We start from the raw sequence: 25,179 nt of genomic DNA, 5'->3' as shown, positions 1-25,179 counted from the left end.
TAGAGAATGACTGTAGACAGATGTAGGCGTAGACAGTGGTGACAGACTGTGGCATGGACTCTGCAAGAGTATTAGGGCAAAGACATTTCTGGGACAATTTTGATACCAAATTAATTATGCAAATTAACTAATTTATCAATTATCAATTAATTACCTCCACCTCCTGATGACATCATGGATTTTCCCTGACCAACATGTGGGTCCCTTCCACTTCCACACTCCCCTCCCCTCCACTATATGCCCTCCTGGAAATTGGGCAAATTCAAATTAATTGGTGGGAGTATCAGTTTTTGTGTATTCACCTTGAGGTTCAGAGACCAACTGATCTAGTTTACAACACACCAGAGTATGCTGTTTGTCGCCCCCAACTGCTCCCCTGCTTCCACTCCACCTCTCTTCTTCCACTTGTGAGGGAGCTTCAGTCTGTGTTAAGCTGCCAGATAGGACAGATGTAAGTCTTTATTTTGTATGATGTGCTCAATGGACGAGATTTTTGTTTCAGACAAGGATGAGTTTGTAATAATGCAGCTGAGGACTGTGTCTATACCTACCTGCACTATGTTGGGAAAACAATTATACTGGATAACGTATAAAGAAGACGAATACGCTTCATGAGATAATGAAAATGCAACGGCATGCAGATAAGTTATACTTTGCTACTCATTCTGATAAAAGTTTGTGCTGGAATGTAGACCATTCTAGACAAGTCCAGTCAGTCTTCTGAAGCACAAGAGGTGAGACGCTCATTCGTTCCAGCACAAGCAGCCATGTGTACAATTGCAGAGATGCTGGTGATGAGCATGAATGATTTTAATAAGTGTACTACTCGCAAGCAAGCAGCTGACGACTTTGTTCATAGCTACCTACATGAAGGTCGGAAAGATAGGATAATGGATGAGCGTAAGAAGGAGAACACTTTTCAGCAAATAATGGTGATGCAATGGGATGAGGTGAAGATGCATTTCGCAACTCACACAGGTTATTGCTTGTTCTTGAATTATTTATATTTTTTGAAATGCTAGGACAGGACAACGATGTGCTGTTGTCTAAACCGCTCCGTGATGAATACATCCAGCCTGTCTCTGACTGAAAGAAGCGTGCAGGTGGCCCTATCCTACACAGTGCAGGTCAGTACTGGCTGCCAACATATGAGTCATCTCAGAAGAGTCTGATGCCACAGCAAGAAGAATAAGGTGGAGATATTGTATATGAGAAGCTACCAGTTCCACCTAGAACTCTAATGCTTTTTGCTTTCACACAAAATTTAATATCTACAGGTTCAGAATGTTTAAATATTGGTATACCAGCAGCTGTAGAAGCCAATGACTGATGTATGTTATAAGAAATTGAAAATGTCTCTAAAAATGTAAAAGTGCATTTTACTGAGCAAGAAAGGGATGAAATGAAATGTGCTGAAGACTATATCAATCAGCAAATGACCACCAAGTATTATCCAGCTCATACCCCACCAGACATTAACTGTGGTTCTCTGACTCCTTCAATTACAGCAGTGTACAATGACTCAACAGTCCATGTGAAATCAGGGAACATAATTATTATCTGCGACACTCCACTATTACAGACATGTTCAGTCTAGGAATGACATTATCATGTGTGTTGGAAAGACTGAACAGATGACTGCATTGTGTTAAAAGTGTGTATAAAGACATTGTAGACTAGCTCTGAGTGAATAATGTGCATGCTGACAATTTACACCAATGTATCAATATAGTGCTAAAAGATACTAAAGGACAATTAATAAGTTTAAGAGAAATTCAAGCTGAATGCCACACGTACAAGAAACTGTTAATAGGTCAATTCTATACACAGTGAATACAAAGAAAGAACCTGTTTATTTTTCAGACTTATTGAATTTAATATATGCACCCACCCACCCACACACACACACACACACACACACACACACACACTGAAGAGACAAAGAAACTAATATACCTGGTTATTATTCTGTGGGGGCCTTACGAGAATGCAAAAGTGCCGCAACACAATGTGGCATGGACTCAACTAATGTCTGGAGTACTGCTGGAAGGAACTGTCACCATGCATTCTGAAGGCCGTCCATAAATCCGTAAGAGTATGAGGGGGTGGAAATCTCTTCTGAAAAGCACATTGCAAGGCATCCCCTATATGCTCAATAATGCAAAAGTCTGGGGAGTTTGGTGGCCAGCGCAAGTGTTTAAACTGAGAAGAGTGTTCCTGGAGCCACTCTGTAGCCCTTCTGGATGTGTGGGGTGTCGCATTGTCCTGCTGGATTTCCCCAAGTCTGTCGGAATGCACAATGGACATGAATGGATGCAAGTGACCAGACCCGATGCTTACATCCTTGTCACCTGTCATAGTCCTACCTAGGCACATCAGAAATCCCATATCACTCCAACTACACCATTACAGAGTCTTTACCAACTTGAACAGTCCAGTGCCGACATGCAGGCTCCATGGATTCATGAGGTTCTCTCCGTCCCCTTACAGGTCCATCCACTCGATATAATTTGAAACGAGACTCGTCCGACCAGGCAACATGTTTCCAGTCATTAACAGTCCAATGTCGGTGTCGATGGGCCCAGGCAAGGCGTAATCCTTCGTGTCATGCAGTCATCTCGGATACATGTGTGGGCCTTTGGCTCTGAAACCCCATATCAATTATGTTTCGTTGAATAGATGCAAACTGATACTTGCTGATGGCCCAGCACTGAAATCTGCAGCAATTTGCGGAATAGTTGCATTTCTGTCATGTTGAACGATTCTATTCAGTCGTCGTTGGTCTCATTGTTGCAGGATCTTTCCCTGGCCGCAGTGAAGTCGGATATTTGATGTTTTATCGGATTCCTGAAATTCACAGTACACTTTTGAAATGATCATACGGGAAAATCCCCACTTCATCACTACCTTGTAGATGTTGTGCTCCATCGCTCATGCGCCGACTATAACACCACACTGAAACTCATTCAAATCTTAATAAGCTGCAATTGTAGCAACAGTAAAAGATCTAACAACTGCGCCAGATCCTTGTTGTCTTTTATAGGCGTTGTCGACCACAGCGCCGTTTTCTGCCTGTTGACGAATCTCTGTATTTGAGTAGGCTTCTTTGGTACTTCGAAAAATCCAGGAGAGAATGTAACAATATTATGACAAGGATAGTTGCTACTCACCATATAGTGGAGATGCTGAGTTGCAGAAATGCACAACAAAAAGACTGGCACAAAATAAACTTTCAGCCAACAAAGCCTTTGTCAACAGTAGATGACTGGCATACACACGCACTGATGCAAACACAACTCACAGGCATGGTCATGTTTGTGTTATTTCTTACTTCATACCCCTCTCATTATGATGTAGTCATGGTAGCTCAGTCAGTAAGACGATTGTGCTATAGTGGCTACACATATTATTAATATTATTACAAGTGTTCATTTTTCTATAATGAGCATTACACATCAAAACCTGATGTAATTGGTATCATGGTAGGCTGTGTGAAGCATCAAGACTTTGTTGTAAATGACTGGTCCTGTGATGGTGCAGCACCGGACCGAAAGGAGAAGGGGATACTCCTTCCTGATGACATAAGAGCCATAATTATGGATCCATCCAATTGTGGCAAATGAAATGTACTCATGTCACTGCTAATACACCAAATTTTGAACAGTTTGTGTGTTCTAGAAAACAGTTCTCCAACCAAAATACCATCTCCTGCAAACGATGCAGCATGGTGTGGATAGTGTAACATACAAACCATTCAGCCAAAATAGTCAAATCCCCCCACCAGAGAAATTAAAGCCAAACAAAGGATTTGTATATAACGATGTTGCTGTGTAAATTCAAATTAGGTCGTCATATGGGTGCTGACATATTTTATTTGAGTCAGACATTTTCCAGAATCCCCCCAAATCACTTGGTGAGGGAGAATGCAAATCTCATTATAGATTTTAAACAAGGTGATCTGAAAAATGAGATTAGCTTATGCCAGCACACTCATCACTTTTTTCACACACACACACATATACACTCCTGGAAATGGAAAAAAGAACACATTGACACCGGTGTGTCAGACCCACCATACTTGCTCCGGACACTGCGAGAGGGCTCTACAAGCAATGATCACACGCACGGCACAGCGGACACACCAGGAACCGCGGTGTTGGCCGTCGAATGGCGCCAGCTGCGCAGCATTTGAGCACCGCCGCCGTCAGTGTCAGCCAGTTTGCCGTGGCATACGGAACTCCATCGCAGTCTTTAACACTGGTAGCATGCCGCGACAGCGTGGACGTGAACCGTATGTGCAGTTGACGGACTTTGAGCGAGGGCGTATAGTGGACATGCGGGAGGCCGGGTGGACGTACCGCTGAATTGCTCAACACATGGGGCGTGAGGTCCCCACAGTACATCGATGTTGTCGCCAGTGGTCGGCGGAAGGTGCACGTGCCCGTCGACCTGGGACCGGACCGCAGCGACGCACGGATGCACGCCAAGACCGCAGGATCCTACGCAGTGCCGTAGGGGACCGCACCGCCACTTCCCAGCAAATTAGGGACACTGTTGCTCCTGGGGTATCGGCGAGGACCATTCGCAACCGTCTCCATGAAGCTGGGCTACGGTCCCGCACACCGTTAGGCCGTCTTCCGCTCACGCCCCAACATCGTGCAGCCCGCCTCCAGTGGTGTCGCGACAGGCGTGAATGGAGGGACGAATGGAGACGTGTCGTCTTCAGCGATGAGAGTCGCTTCTGCCTTGGTGCCAATGACGGTCGTTTGCGTGTTTGGCACCGTGCAGGTGAGCTACACAATCAGGACTGCATACGACCGAGGCACACAGGGCCAACACCCGGCATCATGGTGTGGGGAGCGATCTCCTACACTGGCCCTACACCTCTGGTGATCGTCGAAGGGACACTGAATAGTGCAGGGTACATCCAAACCGGCATCGAACCCATCGTTCTACCATTCCTAGACCGACAAAGTAACTTGCTGTTCCAACAGGACAATGCACGTCCGCATGTATCCCGTGCCACCCAACGTGCTCTAGAAGGTGTAAGTCAACTACCCTGGCCAGCAAGATCTCCGGATCTGTCCCCCATTGAGCATGTTTGGGACTGGATGAAGTGTCGTCTCACGCGGTCTGCACGTCCAGCACGAACGCTGGTACAACTGAGGCGCCAGGTGGAAATGGCATGGGAAGCCGTTCCACAGGACTACATCCAGCATCTCTACGATCGTCTCCATGGGAGAATAGCAGCCTGCATTGCTGCGAAAGGTGAATATACACTGTACTAGTGCCGACATTGTGCATGCTCTGTTGCCTGTGTCTATGTGCCTATGGTTCTGTCAGTGTGATATATACACTCCTGGAAATGGAAATAAGAACACCGTGAATTCATTGTCCCAGGAAGGGGAAACTTTATTGACACATTCCTGGGGTCAGATACATCACATGATCACACTGACAGAACCACAGGCACATAGACACAGGCAACAGAGCATGCACAATGTCGGCACTAGTACAGTGTATATACACCTTTCGCAGTGTCGTAGAGGACCGCACCGCCACTTCCCAGCAAATTAGGGACACTGTTGCTCCTAGGGTATCTACCCTGGCCAGCAAGATCTCCGGATCTGTCCCCCATTGAGCATGTTTGGGACTGGATGAAGCGTCTTCTGGGACTGGATGAAGCGTCGTCTCACGCGGTCTGCACGTCCAGCACGAACGCTGGTCCAACTGAGGCGCCAGGTGGAAATGGCATGGCAAGCCGTTCCACAGGACTACATCCAGCATCCCTACGATCGTCTCCATGGGAGAATAGCAGCCTGCATTGCTGTGAAAGGTGGATATACACTGTACTAGTGCCGACATTGTGCATGCTCTGTTGCCTGTGTCTATGTGCCTGTGCTTCTGTCAGTGTGATCATGTGATGTATCTGACCCCAGGAATGTGTCAATAAAGTTTCCCCTTCCTGGGACAATGTATTTACGGTGTTCTTATTTCAATTTCCAGGAGTGTAGATATTAAGTTGAATGTGGAAGGAAAAAGCATTAATGTGCTAGGTGGAACTGGTAGCTTCTCATCTACAACGTCTCCACCTTGTTCTTCTTGTTGTGGAATCAGACTCTTCTGAGATGACTCATATGTTGGCATCCAGTATTGACCTGCACTGTGTAGGGTAGGGCCACCTGCACGCTTCTTTGAGTCAGAGAGCGGCTGGATATATTCATCACTGAGTGCTTTAAACAACATCACATCATTATCCTGTCCTAGCATTTTAAAAAAGATAAATAATTTAAGAACAAGCAGTAACCTGTATGAGTTGCGAAATACATCTTCACCTCATCCCATTGCATCACCATTATTTGCTGAAAAATGTTCTCCTTCTTACGCTCATCCATTATCCTTTCTTTCCAATCTTCATGTAGGTAGCTATGAACGAAGTCGTCAGCTGCTTGCTTGCGAGTAGTGCACTTATTAAAATCATTCCTGCTCATCACCAGCATCTCCGCAATTTTACACATGGATGCTTGTGCAGGACGAGTGTCTTGCTTCTTTTTGTTTGGTTGGTTGATTTGTGGGGAGGGAACCGAACGGCGAGGTCATCAGTCCCTTTGGATTAGGGAAGGATTGGGAAGGAAGTCGGCTGTGCCCTTTCAAAGGAATCATCCCAGCATTTGCCTGAGGTGATTTATGGAAATGACGAAAACCTATATCAGGATGGCCTGATGTGGGTTTGAACCATCATGCTCCAAAATGTGAGTCAAGTGTGCTAACCACTGCGCCACCTCACTTGGTCTTATGTTTCAGAAGACTGAATGGACTTTTCTTGAATGGTCTGCAGTTCCAGCACACTCATTTATCAGCATGAGTTGCGAAGTGTAACTTACTTTTAACTTGCTGCATCTTCATTATCTCGTGAAGCGTATCTGTCTTCTTCATACATTCATCCAGTATCATCGCTTTCGAAGCATAGTTAACTAGTTATGGACACAGTCCTCAGCTACATGATTACAGGTGTTAAACTCTTTCTTGTCCAACACAGAACTCTCGTCCACTGAACACATCATATTCCACTGTATGTCTGTTGAGGTAATAGGGATACATAAATGTTGACGGCTGTTTTTGATGCCTTCCTGGAAACGAGAACCATCTGCCTAGAAATTTGGATGAATCTGCGTTACAGGAAGACAGAAAGTAGATAGAGTAAACGGTTGAGAAGGGTTGTAACGAGGTATGATTTAATGGTATACTGATGATGCATTCTAGAGAAAGATAGATGTTGCTGCATATCATTTATCGCGCATTAAACCTTTTTTTTCAGTTGTTCTTTTGGGGTGTATCAGTTGTTTTGTATGATCTGCATTCGACTTGTATACAACTGCATGTTCTGTGTATGACTTAGTGCACTATCTACCTGTGATCATTAACAGCATACCTCTCCATACCACAGTCAGCAGATGACTTACAACGCATGTGTGATGAATCACGTCCACCAAACTGATGGGAAACCTATTTCGGCACCCTCCTCTAGGTGAATGAAGATCTATGCGATGTATTCCATTCCCTTGGCACACTTTGGACATAAACAGAGTCTTCAGTTTCATAACTGCTGTGATTCTATGTTAGTGACAGGGATTTGTGAGTTACTGTAGTCTCCATGTATACATTTGCACGACGGATGTTATGTGTGGAAGAGATTGTGTTCTGTTCACGGAATTAAAGCAGCATGGCATGTAATTTCACATGTCAAAGACCGGTGCTATGCACTTGTCTTTTTCCTAATAAGATGTCTGTGTTTCGTGCCTTTTCCGTTACTGATGATCCATTTTTAGGACTGATGTGAGCATAGCATAGTTTTCGAACCATAATCAAATGTGAATAGCGGACGCTATATACCACTGGAAAAATTCATAGTGAGTGAATCACAAAGAATCCATATTTTTTCCATTGGTGAAGAAGGTAGTAGTTTTATTATCATAAAGTTTCTCAACGTAGTGAGTGGGATAGAAAACGTGCAATGAATGCATATCAGGTGTTGGAAAAAAATTTTCTGCATTGCAGTATTAACAGTGTTTCAGTCCAAGCGACTAATGTATCAGGAATCACACTGCTTTAACATTATATAATGCTTAAGTGCAGAACCATGTAGCCTTAGGAGTGTGTGTTTATGTTCTGAAATCATTTCTCTCTTCTCAGTACCTTAATTGTATGAAATCCAAACACTACAACAATTCTATAGAATTGATAGCACAAGCGATTTACGTAAAATGTTTCACATTCCCTCTGTCTGGAGCTCCATCATTCATAGATCATATATTTCTTCTTGTATCTCCACAATACTCTCAAATTTATCTGGCCCACATCTACTATACACCAGTAAGGAGTGATAAACCCATCAGTGTGCAAGCATCTAGAGAGGTCGTGTGTAATTAGACAGATGATGTGAATAAACTTTTTACGAAACATTCTTCGCAGAACCGCAGTTACAGTATTGGAATGAGACTATCAGTCTACCTCACTAGCGTTGGCAGTACAAACTTGGAACATGTATTACACTCTCTGCGAAAGCAAAATATCCAAGTGTATTGATTACGTGGAGTTCAGATCGTTCTATGGCACAGTACGAGTCATTTTTGCTCATATTAACATCTAAACAAGTACAGTCATGTCAAAGTATATTCTGATTTGTGACAATCTACACAAACTTAGACGATGGTAGATAATGACCAAAGCTGATGCCGGGCGACACGTCATCATTTCACTTCATGCCAATAAGCAGGATGCTGTGACTGTGACTCATAATTCTGATTTTATCGTCGCTGATGACCACCTGGTCGTGATGATTGGGTTTGGTTGTTTTTGTGTCATGGAGAATATGGGGTTATTAATTTCCAGCGGATCCTAAACTATCCTGGTTTTGCGGTTTACGTCCCACGAGGCAGGCAGCGTAAATCATATGCCGCACAGCATAGCAGAATTGTGGCAGCTTAGAATTGTAAATTCGCATATGAGAAACTTTTTCTTTGGTAATGACATGTTGAGAGGAAGGAGTTACGTTTGCGCGGGCTCCGTGAATCCTGATTCAAACAATACTACAGTACACCTCAAAACAGGAGGACACTGGGGCTCAATAATATATTAGGATTTTAGCAGATTTGTTTGCTGTTCATTTAGGGGTGTACCAACCTCTCCTACAGTGCTGTTGTCTTACAGTACTTCATTATCAGAGTTGATGTGTTTGGAGTCCAACGTACCAGCAGCTGCACTGCAGGTAAGGTGAGGTAGGTTCAACAGCTCGAGGTTTCGCGGCTCGACCTCGAACAGGCAGGACTAATAGGAGTGTCTTTGATATAGATGAATCACACACTACTGTTAGGCTTCTGGTTACTGATAAGGGTGGTTGGTTTGTGGTGCGTTGTTGGTTGGGGTTATATTTCAGCTATTTTTTCTCAATGTAAAGCGAAGTCTTTTGATTCTGTTCACCCCTAAAAAGGGTCAATCAACTTAACACCAAATCAGCGTGTCCCGCAGCTCTGTAAACTTAAACTTCTTTGGTGGTTAAACTTTTTTTCTTACTTTTCTATGGGAGAAGCTATACTTCCATTTCACAGAGGATCGTTTTGACTCAGGTTGGTAGTCGTGAACCCATTACTCACCCACGGTAAAGATTCGCGTTAGGAAATCGTCTCCTTCTTAAATGTATTGTATGAGGTACTCCATAACTGCTCCCACTCTGTTTCATTTGTACTCTGGGGTCGATCCAACGTTTACAAACACTACGAAAATTCTTACGAATGAAGATTTATGCAGTTCCATGTGAGGAACCCAGGGCACACATCTGTTATCGATTGCCACACGGTGATATCCAGGAATATCTCTTTCACGTGCTGCAATGAGACATCACTGGAAACCTCAACGGGGGGAACAGGACGCTACTTATTTTCGAATCTTTCTCTTCTTTTGTTGAATTCCTATGTCCAATTCAACACAACTGTCTGTGAAAAACAGTTCTTGTGAAATACAGGACGAATTTCAAGAAGGCAGTCCCTGTGGCTAGTCCCTCAGCTCACAAACGTCGCACAGCTGCATGTTGTTCTAGTGGGGTACCCTCCTTGAACACTCCTGTCATCTCTCACTGGCATGCGCTTCCACCTTCTCGAACCACAGGAGCGAAAGGTGTATAACGGTACACGGTATTCTGGAGTGAGCGACTTAGTTACTGACTCATCGTCGCGTGTATTTAAATCTGTAAGGTAGCTTGCTACGTACACGGTGCACGCTGACATGAAGGCGTCGACTGCCTTGAGGTAGGACACAGGAGGCAGCGCCGCCTGCGACTTGGCATGCTGCGTCGACAGCGTCAGCAGTGACGTCACTCCCAGCGTCACTCTGGCTGGCGCAGCCTCGGGCTTGATCCAGAACGACACCCACTGGAACAGCCAATCAGCACACCATTACCTCTCAAATACAGCCCTAGAGTGCAGAACAAGTTATCTATCACTTAGCTGATATCTTTTGTAATTTTTTTGTAATGCGGTCACAATGTAGAATATCATAACTTACGGAAAGACAGGTATACTAGATTAAATTAAGCAACAAATTCAGCTTCTCAGAAAATTAATATCATAAGTACATAGACAAAAGTCATTAGACAACATTCAAAAGGTGTTGCTGATATGAGAAAGGGAAATGAAAATAATCTGAAATGGAGCAAGGCAGTTACTGAAGATAAGGTGAGAGTTTTAAGCAAACTATAACAGGAACATGGCATAATGTGAGAACGCATATAATGAAAATATGATACAGAAACTGTTAAAATAATAAGCGGTCAAACAAGAAGAAACAGAAACCTATTGTGTGTAGATATCAGATTTCATCAGCTGAGATGACAAATGGCAAAGTAAATAACCACAGAGAGATATTTGTACATGCATTCTAAGATTTATTTAAATGTCTGTCCAGTTTAAGAAAGGAATCAAAAACATTGATAATTAATAATGAATATAATGACATTCGGAAAGTAACGCCAGATTATGTCTTCAAAAGCCACCCAGTTATGAAGAATGGAAAGGCAATAGAAATAATTAAAGTGAAGGGAAATTGATATAAATACAACTTGGAATACTGTCTACAGAATTCCTGCAGAGTAAAAAACATCCACCAGTCATAACTATACAGTAAGTACTCTGCTTCACAACGCAAATGACAGGCATGATTTAACAGAAACTACAAACCTGTCAGCCTCCTCCTCGTAATGTATAATGTATTCGGTAAAAATATCCCAACCACGTAGAGGAACGATTTTAATTAGGCAAAACGACAAACTGAGTTTGCAAGTGGATATAGTACACTGCACAATTTGCAGTTAGTGAACGCCCAAGATTCATTGATTTTTGAGAAAGCTTCCTAGAAATATCAACAATAGTTTGCACCATCGTCCCAACAGACACAAAATGCTGATTCATCCTAAATAATATCAAGCTTCCATTATATATTATAAAAATGATAACAAATTCAAAACTAAAACAGGAGTCTCAGTGTAAGAGATTGCATATCAGCGTATCTACTCTCAGCTGACCTATGAGAAGTCTTCAGCTCCCTAAATTCGGAAAAAGAAGCTACAGCACATGTAAATTTAGCACAACATCAGGTGTACGATGAGTATTAGGAGCTACGGAACCTCAACCAATGTTTAGCGGAGATTTTTAACCAGAAGAAAAAAAAATCAGCGAAGACGGTGTTAATAATAATAGAATATCTGACAGCCAAACGGCTAAATATTTTGAACAGTGCCGTATCCGATTTCGGCCTTCGGAATTTGTGAACTCAAGATGGCAGGGTATTTATCAAAATCGCAGCTGGAAGAAAGACAGTTATAGATATGACAGAACTGAATAACATCGAATGAAACTGAACACAACCTGCGTTGGTTTGCTACCAAACTGCTGTAGCACTCTGAAATGCTATTTTGCAATTATACTAACCCTGTAATTATGTTTGTATTATGCCTCCTAATGTAGTTAGCGCTATATTAGTCTTAACAATAGTTATCACTTGATTTTAGTTACTACTAACATTTCTATTTTCTTTTATCCTAAAATTCTTTACTTGTAGTAGCACTGTGATTATTGCTCTTTTCAATGATTACGTAACTTACGCGTCTTCGTGATTTATTTCTGTTTACATCTAATTAGAAAACTTAAGCCAATGTAATTAGAGTAATTTATAATTGAACTGTAGCTTTCTATGCTAATCTTCCAGTTATTAAGTTTCTTTATTTCTGCTGGCTACATCGGCCCGGCCGATGGTCCCACTTTTTCTTTCTATTAACTCCTCACCACGAATATTCCTTCTCTATTTTCCATATCACTACAAACACAAAAAACCTGAAATCTGAGATCCGTTGTCCTTCAGCAATAGTAAATAAGAACCACCCTCGATTCGCGAAATCCTCGTCACCTCTGAAATATGCCGCCTGCGATAAAAGTGGGTTTGTCTTTACTCGTATGTAGCGTGTCAGACTAGCTCCTGCAGGCCTCCCGGTGCCACCATGCGTCGAAGCCGCTAGTAGCCCATTCTGATATGTAATCATTGATCGCACATGATGAAAAACCGAGCTTTCTTTTGCATCAGCTAACCTGTCATGCTGTCCTTCTGTCCAAAACGCGACTGAAACTTACACATATTATCTGCATGTGTTGATTTTCTGGGATACACGTTTCTTAGGAACGACAGGCCAAACCAAGTGGTTTTAGCAATCAAAAATTGATTACTTCTGAATTCCGTGAACTATTTGCTCCTCTTCTTTTCGATAAAATTTCAATACCTTGTCACAAATAGTGAAGACGTTTGGTGTAATTTTAGATGAGACTTTCAGCTTGGCAGGAAATGCGGTCACTGTATGCAAAACGACTTCCACTTGGTTCTATGTCCTTAAAAGTTCTTGAATATCTCTCCATATTCTGTGAAACGTAAATTTGTGCAATCTCTCGTTCTACCGATTCTCCACTGTTGTGATGTAACACAATTCTACAGAATGGTGAGAACATCAGACAGTTAGTACTAATCATGTATGCTTGTGACTAGGATATCAGTTCGGGCTCTAGATTTAAAGGGAAACATATCTAAAGAAAACAGGATTTAAGGGACGCAATTTAAAGGGCAGTGGGATAGTAAGGCCAGTTCGAGCAGATCCCATTCTTATCATTAGTGTCAGGTTTCCCACGTCACCAATTTATATTCAAGGTGATCCCCACTCTCTTCCCTCTGGGAAACCTTCGTGAATTGATCAAGGCCACGCAGGGGAATCCCTCACACACCGTAGGCAGTCGTGTTACTTATATTCAGGGTCATGACGTAACTTGATACTGTTCACGTGAAACAAAATTTAAGGGAAACCTTTCCTATTTCCCTAGCTCTCAACTAATAGGAGTATAATAAAATGGCTGGAAACTTAATGAACCACTAAGGTTAGAGATCCTCCTCCCAGTTATCATTCTGTATAACTAACTCAACTGTGTAGCCTCTACAGTCGAGGTCTGTGCATAATACGGAGAGTTCAGGGTTTGTTATATAAATATTCTTTAACGAAAGGATTTGGTAATAAGAACAATGATATAACAATAAACTTTATGGTTTAATATTAACAATTTCTTTTTTTTAATACAATTTCATAATTATGTGTTGTTATTTATTAACAATTCTTTTATTTTATTTACAAAGCTATCTGTTTGTAATTTATTTCAATACAGTTTCTGATGACATATTACAAAGTAGTTTTTTGAAAGCTATTTTTTCTTATAAACAATAATTTTAATTTTTTTGTTAATGTATTTACAAAGCCATTTTTCTTACATATATATATACATTGGTTTTATTTGCAAAGTTATTTTTCTGATGACTTATAACTATCAGGTACAAGAACTTAAATACTATGTTTTCCAGTTTGGTTCTATATACAATATTTACATTTTATTTCAATATATAGGGTATTTACATTTATGATGAATTGTTTCTATATACAGTATATATACGTGAAACTAGAACTAGCAGCAGCGGGCGAAGGGCAAAACCTCGCTCTCGCTCTCTCTCTCTCTCTCTCTCTCTCTCTCTCTCTCTCTCTCTCTCTCTTTCTCTCTCTCTCACACACACACACACAGCCATGACAAGCTGTTCACCCAATTATTCTGCATTCACTCCCATATGCACATAAACCACAAGGTGTTCCATTTATCTGTTGACCGCCTGTGCGGTGTAGTAGATCCTGGGCAGCGAGGGCTCCATTGCCTGGCGATCAGGTGCCGTATCGTCCGTCTACTGTTGAAGTAGGACATGACTACATTTAAAATATAAGCAAATAAATTTTGTACTCATTCATGTCACTCAAGAAGATGTAGGAGCTGCCTGCCATTATTTGGAACGCATTTCTTACATCTACTCAAGAAATTATTAATCACACGATGTAATTCTCTCAGAGATATGGAATTAATTGATTCACAGATATTATCCTCCGTCATGTGAGGATTTGTTGCGTACACTTTGTCCTTCAGTGTACCCCCAAATAAAAATCATACGGAGTTAAATCAGAAGTCTAGCGGACTGGATATTATTACTAATGACACTTTCATTGAACACATCAAGAATTGATTGCAAAGAAGCATTGTTCGTATGAACCCTTGCCAATCCTGTTGGAAAAAAGCGAAGCTTCGTTCTCTTTCACTCAGTTCATTAAAAAACTATCGCAAAATGTTTTGCACATATCTTTCACTTGTAACTGTGTCATTAAAAAAATTGGACCTATTATTCTGTCACCACTAACAGTGCACCTCACCCCTATTTTCTGATCATGAAGGGTTTCTTCATGAAGCACAACAGGTCTATCTGTTCTCCAATGTCGACAGTTTTGGGAAATAACATACCCGTGTAAATGGAACTAAGCCTCATCTGAAAACAGAATGAGGTAAGGATCCATTTCACAGTGATGCACTTGTTTTGAAACCCATTCGCAAAACTTAACCCTGTGCGAATGATCACCAGGTCGAAGTTCTTGTACTGCTGATCCTTTATAGGGTCTTAGCCCAAGCAACTTAGCACCTCTTTCTATAGAGGTGCATGATATTTGTGTTAGCTGCGGAAGACGTCTAAGAGAATTTTTCTGGATAATTATCCAGGTGGTATGCAATGTCATCGAGATGGTCTTCTGTGTGCACTGTACGTCGTTGTCTACACTTCTTGTCTTGGACACTTACCATTTCACGAAATTTATTCACTAATTTGTGAACTGAATCTTGACTCGGAACTCAAACACCTGGAAACATCTGTTCAAACAATCTCCGAACAGTAGGAGTAGACTCTGTGCGCATATATGAATCATAAACAAACACTTGTGGTGGAATATTCGCACTTGCCATTGTTGCATTCGCAAACTTCACTGTTGCACTCGTGATGCCTGTTTCACCGCTCGAATGACACTGGCTGACAAGGCGCGTATGTCTGTACGGCCTTCAGAGTAAAACCCACAAAAAGTGGGGGTATAGTGCTGCCCCATGGGACCCATTCGACCGGTAGGCTCGGTTTTCGTGGCCGGGCTGCAATACCTTGGGCAGGCAGTCATCAGATGAATGGAACGGCCTGTATTTACAAATAAATACACACCCACACACTGAATCACACCAAACAATAAAGTAAGTATGGCAGGGTGCCGGTCCCATCCCTCCATATGAATCATTTATTGCCACGACCGGACAGCCCTACTTCCAGCTGCAGTGCAATATTGCCTCATCAGATCTCGATCGAAAGATTACCTGGAGCACCATAGGTGGAGCTGCGTCATCACCCTTGAGTAGGTACGTCTTGTAGTTCAAAATGGCTCTGAGCACTATGGGACTCAACTTCTGAGGTCATCAGTCCCCTAGAACTTAGAACTACTTAAACCTAACTAACCTAAGAATATCACACACATCCATGCCCGAGGCAGGATTCGAACCTGCGACCGTAGTGGTCGCGCGGTTCCAGACTGCAGCGCCTAGAACCGCTCGGCCACCCCGACCGGCACGTCTTGTAGTCCTCGATGGTGAGGGATTATGAGGCCGTAGAATGCACACCCTTCGCCCGCATCTGCGATGTGAGCCACACGCAGTCCACAATCTGCGAACCATTCGCCTTGTCTTTCAACAGGGCGATAACCTTCTTGTTTCATGGTATTATTCCAAACATATTATCGGCCACACATCATGACGCGTCAAATTCTTCGTGTTGGTACCTGATTATGTCATACAGATCACAGTCATCACCCAATAGAAAAACTGTCTTTATTCATACACAGTAGCTTGGGATCTGCGAAGTTTGGATTCACAAAATCGTAGTGCAATTGGTACACATGGAGTTTGGAGAGATCCAGAAAACACATAACGATACAGACAGGCTTTGTGAACTGCATGAAACCTTAGCCATCTCGACAGCGACTAGTTCTTCATTTAAGAAGGTGCCCTATTTGAAATTAGGTCTTATGACATAATATCTTGCACCACAACTCCACTCATCCCACCAGTGCACTAAATGAATGTCAACGTACCATCTAACATTTTCCATAGTTTTTCCGAAAGTTGAATTATTCATTAACTTGCAAAAAGATTTTTGAAAATGACACGTTGCGAGTGCCCTCTGTTTGGTAAACGGTGTTTACATCAATGTACTCTTTCAACCAGCAATGCTGCATGAACGAGAACCCATGGGTGATACTAACAAGTTCCATCCCCAAACTGAGACACTGATGGAGGATTCTGTAGAGGTGAATGTAACGACGCTTATTCTCCAGCGCTGTCAGCAGTTTCGGTATGGGACCATTTCGCAAGACTAGATGCTCCAGACACATCGGCAAGCCGCTGTGTTCGTCAGTTAAATGTGTGCGAAATGCCAGTTCTACTTCCAGAACATATCCCTCACCAGCATCCGCAGCGACATCATGGATCTTTTCCTTCAGTCCGGTGATTTCTCCTCTGGACATCCACCAGAGCTCTCCAGATGGCAGACTTTGTTCTGTGGCATACTAATAGGCGTTGTTTACATCCAGGTGAAGGATGTAACTTATATCGTCAGATAGCCTGTACACCCTCCTCAATAATTCATGACGTTATTTACTTTTGGGTACGTGGGCACGCACTGAAAAAGTCAGACGCAAATGCCACATTATAAGAAGAGCGGCAATTAAGTGCTGACCCACGTTATTCTGAATATTGTGCTGTATCTGTGGTAGCAGTGACAAAACGAGAACGATATTCCTGAATTTGTTTTTAGTGCGGAAAATCAATAAACAAGAACATTGCTGATGTCGACAAAATAGTAGAGACAAAAACACAATTTAAGCAAGAAACGAAGTGTGGATCCCACTTCGGATCTTATAACAGAAGAATAACACAATAAAATGTTTTCCTCAGAAGTCTATCGCTCGAGAAACTGCACCAAACAAAAGACGGAAACAAAACAACTAGAGAGTGGTGGGCGCAGTATTACCAAGCAGTTGTCCACGGAGGTCAGACAACTATTGCGCGACACCTTCGAGTCACAGTCCGAAGCTACCACTCCTGACGATCCGGGATTACCAACAGACGAGGCGCGTGGATGTTACGGCCGGAATGGCAGATCCCTACAAGTCTGGACAACGTGTCAAAAGTGCCTCCTGGCCGACGGTGTGCCGGCTTGTAGGGCCGGTTGGCGGATGGATCTTCTGGGACTATTTTCTAACACTTGAGTGCTGTAGGAAATTAGTCTGCTTGTTTGATTGCGGCCTCTGGCACTGCTGTCGATCCGCGATGCTCGGGTAGCGGGCCCTGGCGGCCCTTGGCTGAGACACGAGGCTGTGTTTTCGTCTCCCGCAGTGGCCTCGGTCGTACCATAAACATCTGCTCTGGTTTGACTCCTTGTGATGAAGGCATCCCGCATCCCTGTTCTGTCACATGCGGGACGTCGATGTCGCAAGCGGACGCGATAGACGCTGCACTTTGCTTCCCACCAAAGCCCTGGGGCAGTGAAGTAGAAGCCAGGATCCAGATAGTATGTGCACACGCATAAGCTCGCAATTTTTTATAAAAATGTCTACGAGCTGGAATAGACAATTGTTCAAGCATAATCTAGCATATTCTCCTAAGTTATAGATGCTGAATTCCTGCCAAACATACAGTGCGTGCTCCATCTCCGCATCTGTTACGGCAGTGCTTGTTAGTTAACTGGAGAATGCTGTTATGTTGGGCATTGTGGTTTCATGGTATCTCTCAATCGAATCCTGGTATTTGCATGGAAACACCCCCTTCTCCATCACAAGGTGAAACTTTGCATTATCAGGATATGCAGCTCTGGTGATATGCATGTTCTCGTGATGCATCGTCTCAGCAAGTTTCTGAAGAGAAGCATGCATGGAGCAAAGCGAATCCAGGAAGCAGATTTATTCTTGAAATGATTCTCTTGGAAAATGAAACGTGCTTTTCTACGATGTCAGGAATGACACTGACTTTATCATCCTTCAAACCGAAATCACCGAAGTGCTGTACGAGAAAGTAAGCATCATACTCACCAGAATTGTGCAAGAAGATAGGTATGTGGCATGGCACTGGTGCTTCAGATTGCATGCATTAGGAGCTGCGCTGCAGAACTTTTCTGTTAGATGACAATCATTTCTACATCGAGTTTCCACTTCACTATCCAATGGTAGTCCACAAATATGACTCTCCACTACCAGCTCATACAAGGCATCATTCTCTTGTGACACAGTATTAAGAACGTTGTTGTGATAAATTACATCAGCTTCCCACACAAGTTTTTGGATCTCAGCGAGCAACCATCTCACCCGATCATCCCTAACATGTGATTGGAATTTATTGCAGTTGGAGTCATACGAGCAACGCAACTTGATATGGTGCCACATATTGTAGGTGCCACTCTATGAAAGTAGTATGGAGGCCTTCACAACACGAAACAGAATGGTCTGTATACATTGTGAATGGGCATCGCTCTTAGTGATGGGTGTTCTTAAGCTTAAGAACTTGTTAGCTTTGGTAGGCGTTTCCAGAAACAATGGTTCTTGATTTGAGGAGTCAATGAAGCGTCTTTCAAGATACTGACACTTGGTGAATGAGCTGAGGCATCTACAGTAGAGATACCTTGCCCCTTGGTTTTCTTACATTTGGGCGGAAATTAGGTGGACGTGCTTTTGATCCACTCATAGTGTGTCTTGTCACACAGGGAGAAGAACAACAAATGTACATGTTTGGTGCACTGACCAGCTGATTTGTAAAAGTAGAGGCATCCAGCTACTTATTGCTTAACTGCTTTGTTCTGAATAGTGCGCTCATAGTCATATTCTGTCTTGCTATTATTAGTTCCCAGGATGTAAACGTGAACGAATAATCAGGGTTCCGCATCAAGAACTTTGGTAGGTCCTGGAAGTTTAGTGGGGATGAGATGTCGTGACAATTGTAATGTCTGAGGGCACTGGATATCTTGTAAATAGTCAGAAGCACTGCATTTGTAGGGTAATTTCTACTGCAAGCAGAGGCGCCCATGCAAAGCAATATTCATCCCTCTCATTTAGATTATGGTCTTTGATGCTTTTATAGCGACAATATCTTTTGGAAGAGGTATGAAACTGGACCTCCAGTTATGCGGACGGCTTGTCAGAAGTTCCAAACACTTTGTGAGTGAATAACCTCACGATATCACACGAGTTCCCCCCCCCCCCCCCCCAAATAAGGACGATGCTCATCTCTTCAGTAGCAACACTGCCTTCTTATGGGGTGGTCAGTCAGCTCACACTATAGAGCTATGTAGCACTTAATGGCAGGATTGTGCATGTAGTTGACAGTTTTGGGGAGCAGAGGATCCTTTCCAAAACCCCATTACAGCCATCATGAAAAGTGGCAGAATCACAGTGAGCCAGATTCAAGTTATCAATGCACGTCTGTGAGAAAGAGCAGAAACCACAGAGTAGTCCAATATAGCTGTGGGACTTACATGTTGATCCATAACAGAGTGTGAAAGGATGCTGCTGCTGCTATGTAATATTGAAGTGGTATTCTATGTCCTGTAGGTCCATGACAACTGGTAGATGGTCCAGGGCATGGTTGTGTTGGCAAATGAGCAGTCCTCGCGACAATAATAATGATGAACCAAACTGGGTGGTGCATGTAAGCATGGCAAATACACCATAAATGAATTGGGTGACGAACGCATAATCATCTTGTCAGGTTATGGAGTACTTGTTGTTGCAGGTGCATCTCTGACTCTAGACATATCCATCACATCTGCAATAGAAGAAAAAGAAGGGGAATTCAGTTATCAGGATGAAGCTGTGACACACAAAAACATGAAAGATAAGTCATTTTAAATACATACCTGTAGGATCACTGGACTCAAATCTGGGTTACTTATTAGTCCCTGATGAACCACCATTTCCAATATAGCATTTCATTTCTGCTGATTCTATCAGCGCTGTTGATGTTGCTGCTGGCAAGTCTCAGACTGGAATGACTTCTCACACTGAAACGACTTGTATTGATAGCCAAATACCACAGTCCTTTATTCATTTCAGCCAATGGAAAACAAGTATTCATGTCTCTAGTTTAGTAGTTTTAGGGATGATGTTGACTGCTTGTGGATGTGCGCAGGCCTCCGATATTTGACACCAGTTTCGCCAGTGTTTTTAAATATAGAATTATATTTCCATGCAGATGCATTCACTGAGCAATCATACATGCTTCACTTCCGCCATTCAAGAAGTAAGAAGAATTCACTGTCACACTGAGACTCCCTGTGCACCACGACCAGTATCAGATGCCCACTACCAATGCATTCGACGCCGCTCTCAGAGCCTAACACAAACATTTTAGTAACAACCTTTTGCAGGTGTTCGCTAGTGCAGAAGCCATCGATGTAACCACCAGTTGTCGCTCAGAGTCTGCCAGGTGCAGCTTCCACAGTAATATTAATAATTGTAATGGATGGTGGTGACAATAACGTTTCAATTCATGAGAGCCTTGCAGACTGTCCAGTAGCATTGGGCAGCCGATATCATACAGAGCCAACATACAGCTGAGTGGACGTTGTCTGGCGATCAAGGAATATCACTGTATCGAGACGTTACTAGTCTCTGACGTGTGTTTAAAAAATATAATAAAAACCCGAATGTTTTTATCAATAGCAGTCCGAAAGGGGTGTTTAAAAATCGTTCAGTGGTATTTTATGAGCACGAGTTCATGTAACTACACTCCTGGAAATGGAAAAAAGAACACATTGACACCGGTGTGTCAGACCCACCATACTTGCTCCGGACACTGCGAGAGGGCTGTACAAGCAATGATCACACGCACGGCACAGCGGACACACCAGCAACCGCGGTGTTGGCCGTCGAATGGCGCTAGCTGCGCAGCATTTGTGCACCGCCGCCGTCAGTGTCAGCCAGTTTGCCGTGGCATACGGAGCTCCATCACAGTCTTTAACACTGGTAGCGTGCTGCGACAGCGTGGACGTGAACCGTATGTGCAGTTGACGGACTTTGAGCGAGGGCGTATAGTGGGCATGCGGGAGGCCGGGTGGACGTACCGCCGAATTGCTCAACAAGTGGGGCGTGAGGTCTCCACAGTACATTGATGTTGTCGCCAGTGGTCGGCGGAAGGTGCACGTGCCCGTCGACCTGGGACCGGACCGCAGCGACGCACGGATGCACGCCAAGACCGTAGGATCCTACGCAGTGCCGTAGGGGACCGCACCGCCACTTCCCAGCAAATTAGGGACACTGTTGCTCCTGGGGTATCGGCGAGGACCATTCGCAACCGTCTCCATGAAGCTGGGCTACGGTCCCGCACACCGTTAGGCCGTCTTCCGCTCACGCCCCAACATCGTGCAGCCCGCCTCCAGTGGTGTCGCGACAGGCGTGAATGGAGGGACGAATGGAGACGTGTCGTCTTCAGCGATGAGAGTCGCTTCTGCCTTGGTGCCAATGATGGTCGTATGCGTGTTTGGCGCCGTGCAGGTGAGCGCCACAATCAGGACTGCATACGACCGAGGCACACAGGGCCAACACCCGGCATCATGGTGTGGGGAGCGATCTCCTACACTGGCCGTACACTTCTGGTGATCGTCGAGGGGACACTGAATAGTGCACGGTACATTCAAAGCGTCATCGAACCCATCGTTCTACCATTCCTAGACCGGCAAGGGAACTTGCTATTCTAACAGGACAATGCACGTCCGCATGTATCCGTGCCACCCAACGTGCTCTAGAAGGTGTAAGTCAACTACCCTGGCCAGCAAGATCTCCGGATATGTCCCCCATTGAGCATGTTTGGGACTGGATGAAGCGTCGTCTCACGCGGTCTGCACGTCCAGCACGAACGCTGGTCCAACTGAGGCGCCAGGTGGAAATGGCATGGCAAGCCGTTCCACAAGACTACATCCAGCATCTGTACGATCGTCTCCATGGGAGAATAGCAGCCTGCATTGCTGCGAAAGGTGGATATACACTGTACTAGTGCCGACATTGTGCATGCTCTGTTACCTGTGTCTATGTGCCTGTGGTTCTGTCAGTGTGATCATGTGATGTATCTGACCCCAGGAATGTGTCAATAAAGTTTCCCCTTCCTGGGACAATGAATTCACGGTGTTCTTATTTCAATTTCCAAGAGTGTAATTTCCTCTTCAAATAATGAAAATTGTTGACACATGGAGAGTATTCTGCGCTAGATCTCCATATGTCTAAATCAGTTTAGTTGATTATCCATATCGGTACAAAAAACATATGAGTAAAGATTGTGTGTGTGTGTGTGTGTGTGTGTGTGTGTGTGTGTGTGTGTCATGTAGTTTTTAGTTCCAGCCTGCTTCATCTACGATGTATTCGCCATGCCTCATGATATGGTATTACAAGACATCACTGCAAATAATGATGCAATGAGATGCTCGTGGTCTCATTCAGGCACCGCTAATTTAGAAGCTTACTATACAACTATAGATGTCTGCATTTTTCATTTATTTATTATGCATGATACTTATTAATTTTTTCTGTCATTGCAGATGAGATGGGGGCTGTACGAAGACATGGGCTTGTACCTGCAGCAGCTGATCTGACTATGACGCATTTGACGCCCCAGATCGGTTTGTCGGCAGTGCATGCGCCACACCCGCAAACACCACCATTGCAAGGTCCATCATGATCATCAGTGTGGTACAGGCTGATGACACAAGCTCATTTGTCGAAGCAGCCATGCCCTGGACCACCTCACAATTGTCATGGACCTACACAACATCAGATACCACTTCAACATCGTTCTGGACTTAGCAGCCGCAGTATCCCTGCCCACTATGCTACAGATCACCACGTAAGTCCTGCAGCTGCACTGGACAGCTCTGTAGTTGCTGGTTCTTTTGGGGACAGCATCTCACAAATGTGCATTGATAACTCAGATGTGGGTTATCCTGCCACTTTTCTCATTGTGTGCCAGGAAATTTTGGGAAGGACGTTCTACAGAATTGTCAATGACCTGCAGTACCTCACCATGTCATGTCACACTCCACCGAAAGAGGGCAATGATGCTCAAAAGGAGAAGAGCGCTGCCAAATTTGGGAGGGAACTCGTATGAGATCACGGGGTATTCAATTGTAGACTGGTTCAGAACTTTTGTGAAGAGTGTAATACACGGTCCTTTTTCCAACATGCAGGAAAGAGGCTTCATTCTTGTGGGTTCTTGGGGTTAAGTAAGAGACTCAGGCATGTACTCTACCTTTGTATATACTTGCATGTGTATGATCCAACTAAGGTGGACCCAGTTTCAAACCTATTGCAAAAGATATTGCCACTAAGAAGCATGCAGTAATGTCCAGAACCTAGAAGAGAGTGATGAATACTGCTTTGCATGGTCACTTCTGGCTTGCAATAGCAATTGCATTACGAATGGAGTGCTTCTGAGTACTTACAATACAGCTAATCCCCAAAGACATTACAATTTCCAAAGCATTTCATTCCCTGCAAAACTCCAAGACCTACCAAAATTCGAAGGCAGAACAGTGATTATTCGATTCACGATTACACCCTGTAAGTTGATGTTAGCAAGCCAGAAGATTACCATAAGCACAATGTGCAGAACAAAGATGTTAAGAATTTAGTAGATGTACGTCTATAGTTTTTCAAATTAGCTAACAGTGTCCCAAACACATAGGTTTGTTGCTCTTCTCTGAATGTGACAAGACACACTACATGTGATTCAAAAGCATGTCTGCTTACTTTCTACCTAAATGTAAAAAAATAAGGGGCAAGATACTTTGCCATAGATGCCTCAACTCGTTTACCAAGAGTGAGTATCTTGCAAGTCATCTCATTGACTGCTTGAGCCAGGAACCGGTGAATGTGGAAATGCCTACCAAAGCTATAAAGCTTGTAAACCTTTAAAATGCCCACCGCCAGGCGCAATGACTTGTACACAGACTTTGAGTACCTCCTAGATCCGGGGGTACATTGTGAAGGCGATTCCTCTGCTTCCATACCACCTTCACAGATTGGCTCATACAATACAGGGCATCATATCAAGTTATATGCTTACATGAATCCAGTTGTAACAAATTGTACAATATGTTTAGGACAATCCTTGTAGATGGTTGCTCACTGAGCTCGAAAATCTTGCATGGAAAGTTGAGGGGATTTATCACAACAACGTTCCCGTAACCTACTCACAGGAGAATGATGCCTTGTATGAGCAGACAGCAGAGTGTTATCTTTGTTGCCTGTCAGTGGATAGAGAAATGGAAACTTCATGTAGATACTATTGTCATCTAACAGGAAAGTTCTTCACGGCAGCCCCTCATGCATGCAACTTGAAGTACAACTGCTATGGCATATATCCACTTTCTTTCACAATTTGGGTGGGTATGACGTGTACTGTCTCACTCAGCACTTGGATGATTTCGGTTTGAAGGATGATAAAGGCAGTGTTACTCTTAACATCGTTGAAAAGTAAATTTCTTTTGCCAGGAGAATCATTCCAAGAATAACTCTGCATCCTGGATTCGCTTTGCTTCATACATGCTCCTCTTCAGAAACTTGATGAGATAATGCTTGACGAGAACATTCTTATCGCCACAGTCATATATGCCAATAATGTCTCTATACAAATACCAGGATTCGAAGGAGAGACTAGAAAAAAC

General features: G+C 43.4%; 1 protein-coding gene across 5 annotated transcripts in view; it reads right to left on the bottom strand.

Moving 5' to 3' along the window:
* The window catches only part of LOC126299573 (glycine receptor subunit alpha-3), a 386,589-nt gene that overhangs the window by 69,973 nt on the left and 291,437 nt on the right, over window positions 1-25,179 (bottom strand). For all 5 annotated transcript variants that reach the window (XM_049991580.1, XM_049991579.1, XM_049991581.1 and 2 more), the window contains one exon: window positions 10,267-10,427. In XM_049991580.1, the coding sequence (XP_049847537.1) occupies window positions 10,267-10,427 (161 nt within the window). The remainder of the gene's footprint in view (window positions 1-10,266; window positions 10,428-25,179) is intronic.

The sequence above is a fragment of the Schistocerca gregaria genome, chromosome X (assembly GCF_023897955.1).
Source record: "Schistocerca gregaria isolate iqSchGreg1 chromosome X, iqSchGreg1.2, whole genome shotgun sequence".
Taxonomy (NCBI): Eukaryota; Metazoa; Arthropoda; class Insecta; order Orthoptera; family Acrididae; genus Schistocerca; species Schistocerca gregaria.
The sequence above is the reverse complement of the archived record's forward strand: the minus strand, read 5'-3'. Positions and strand labels throughout refer to the sequence as shown.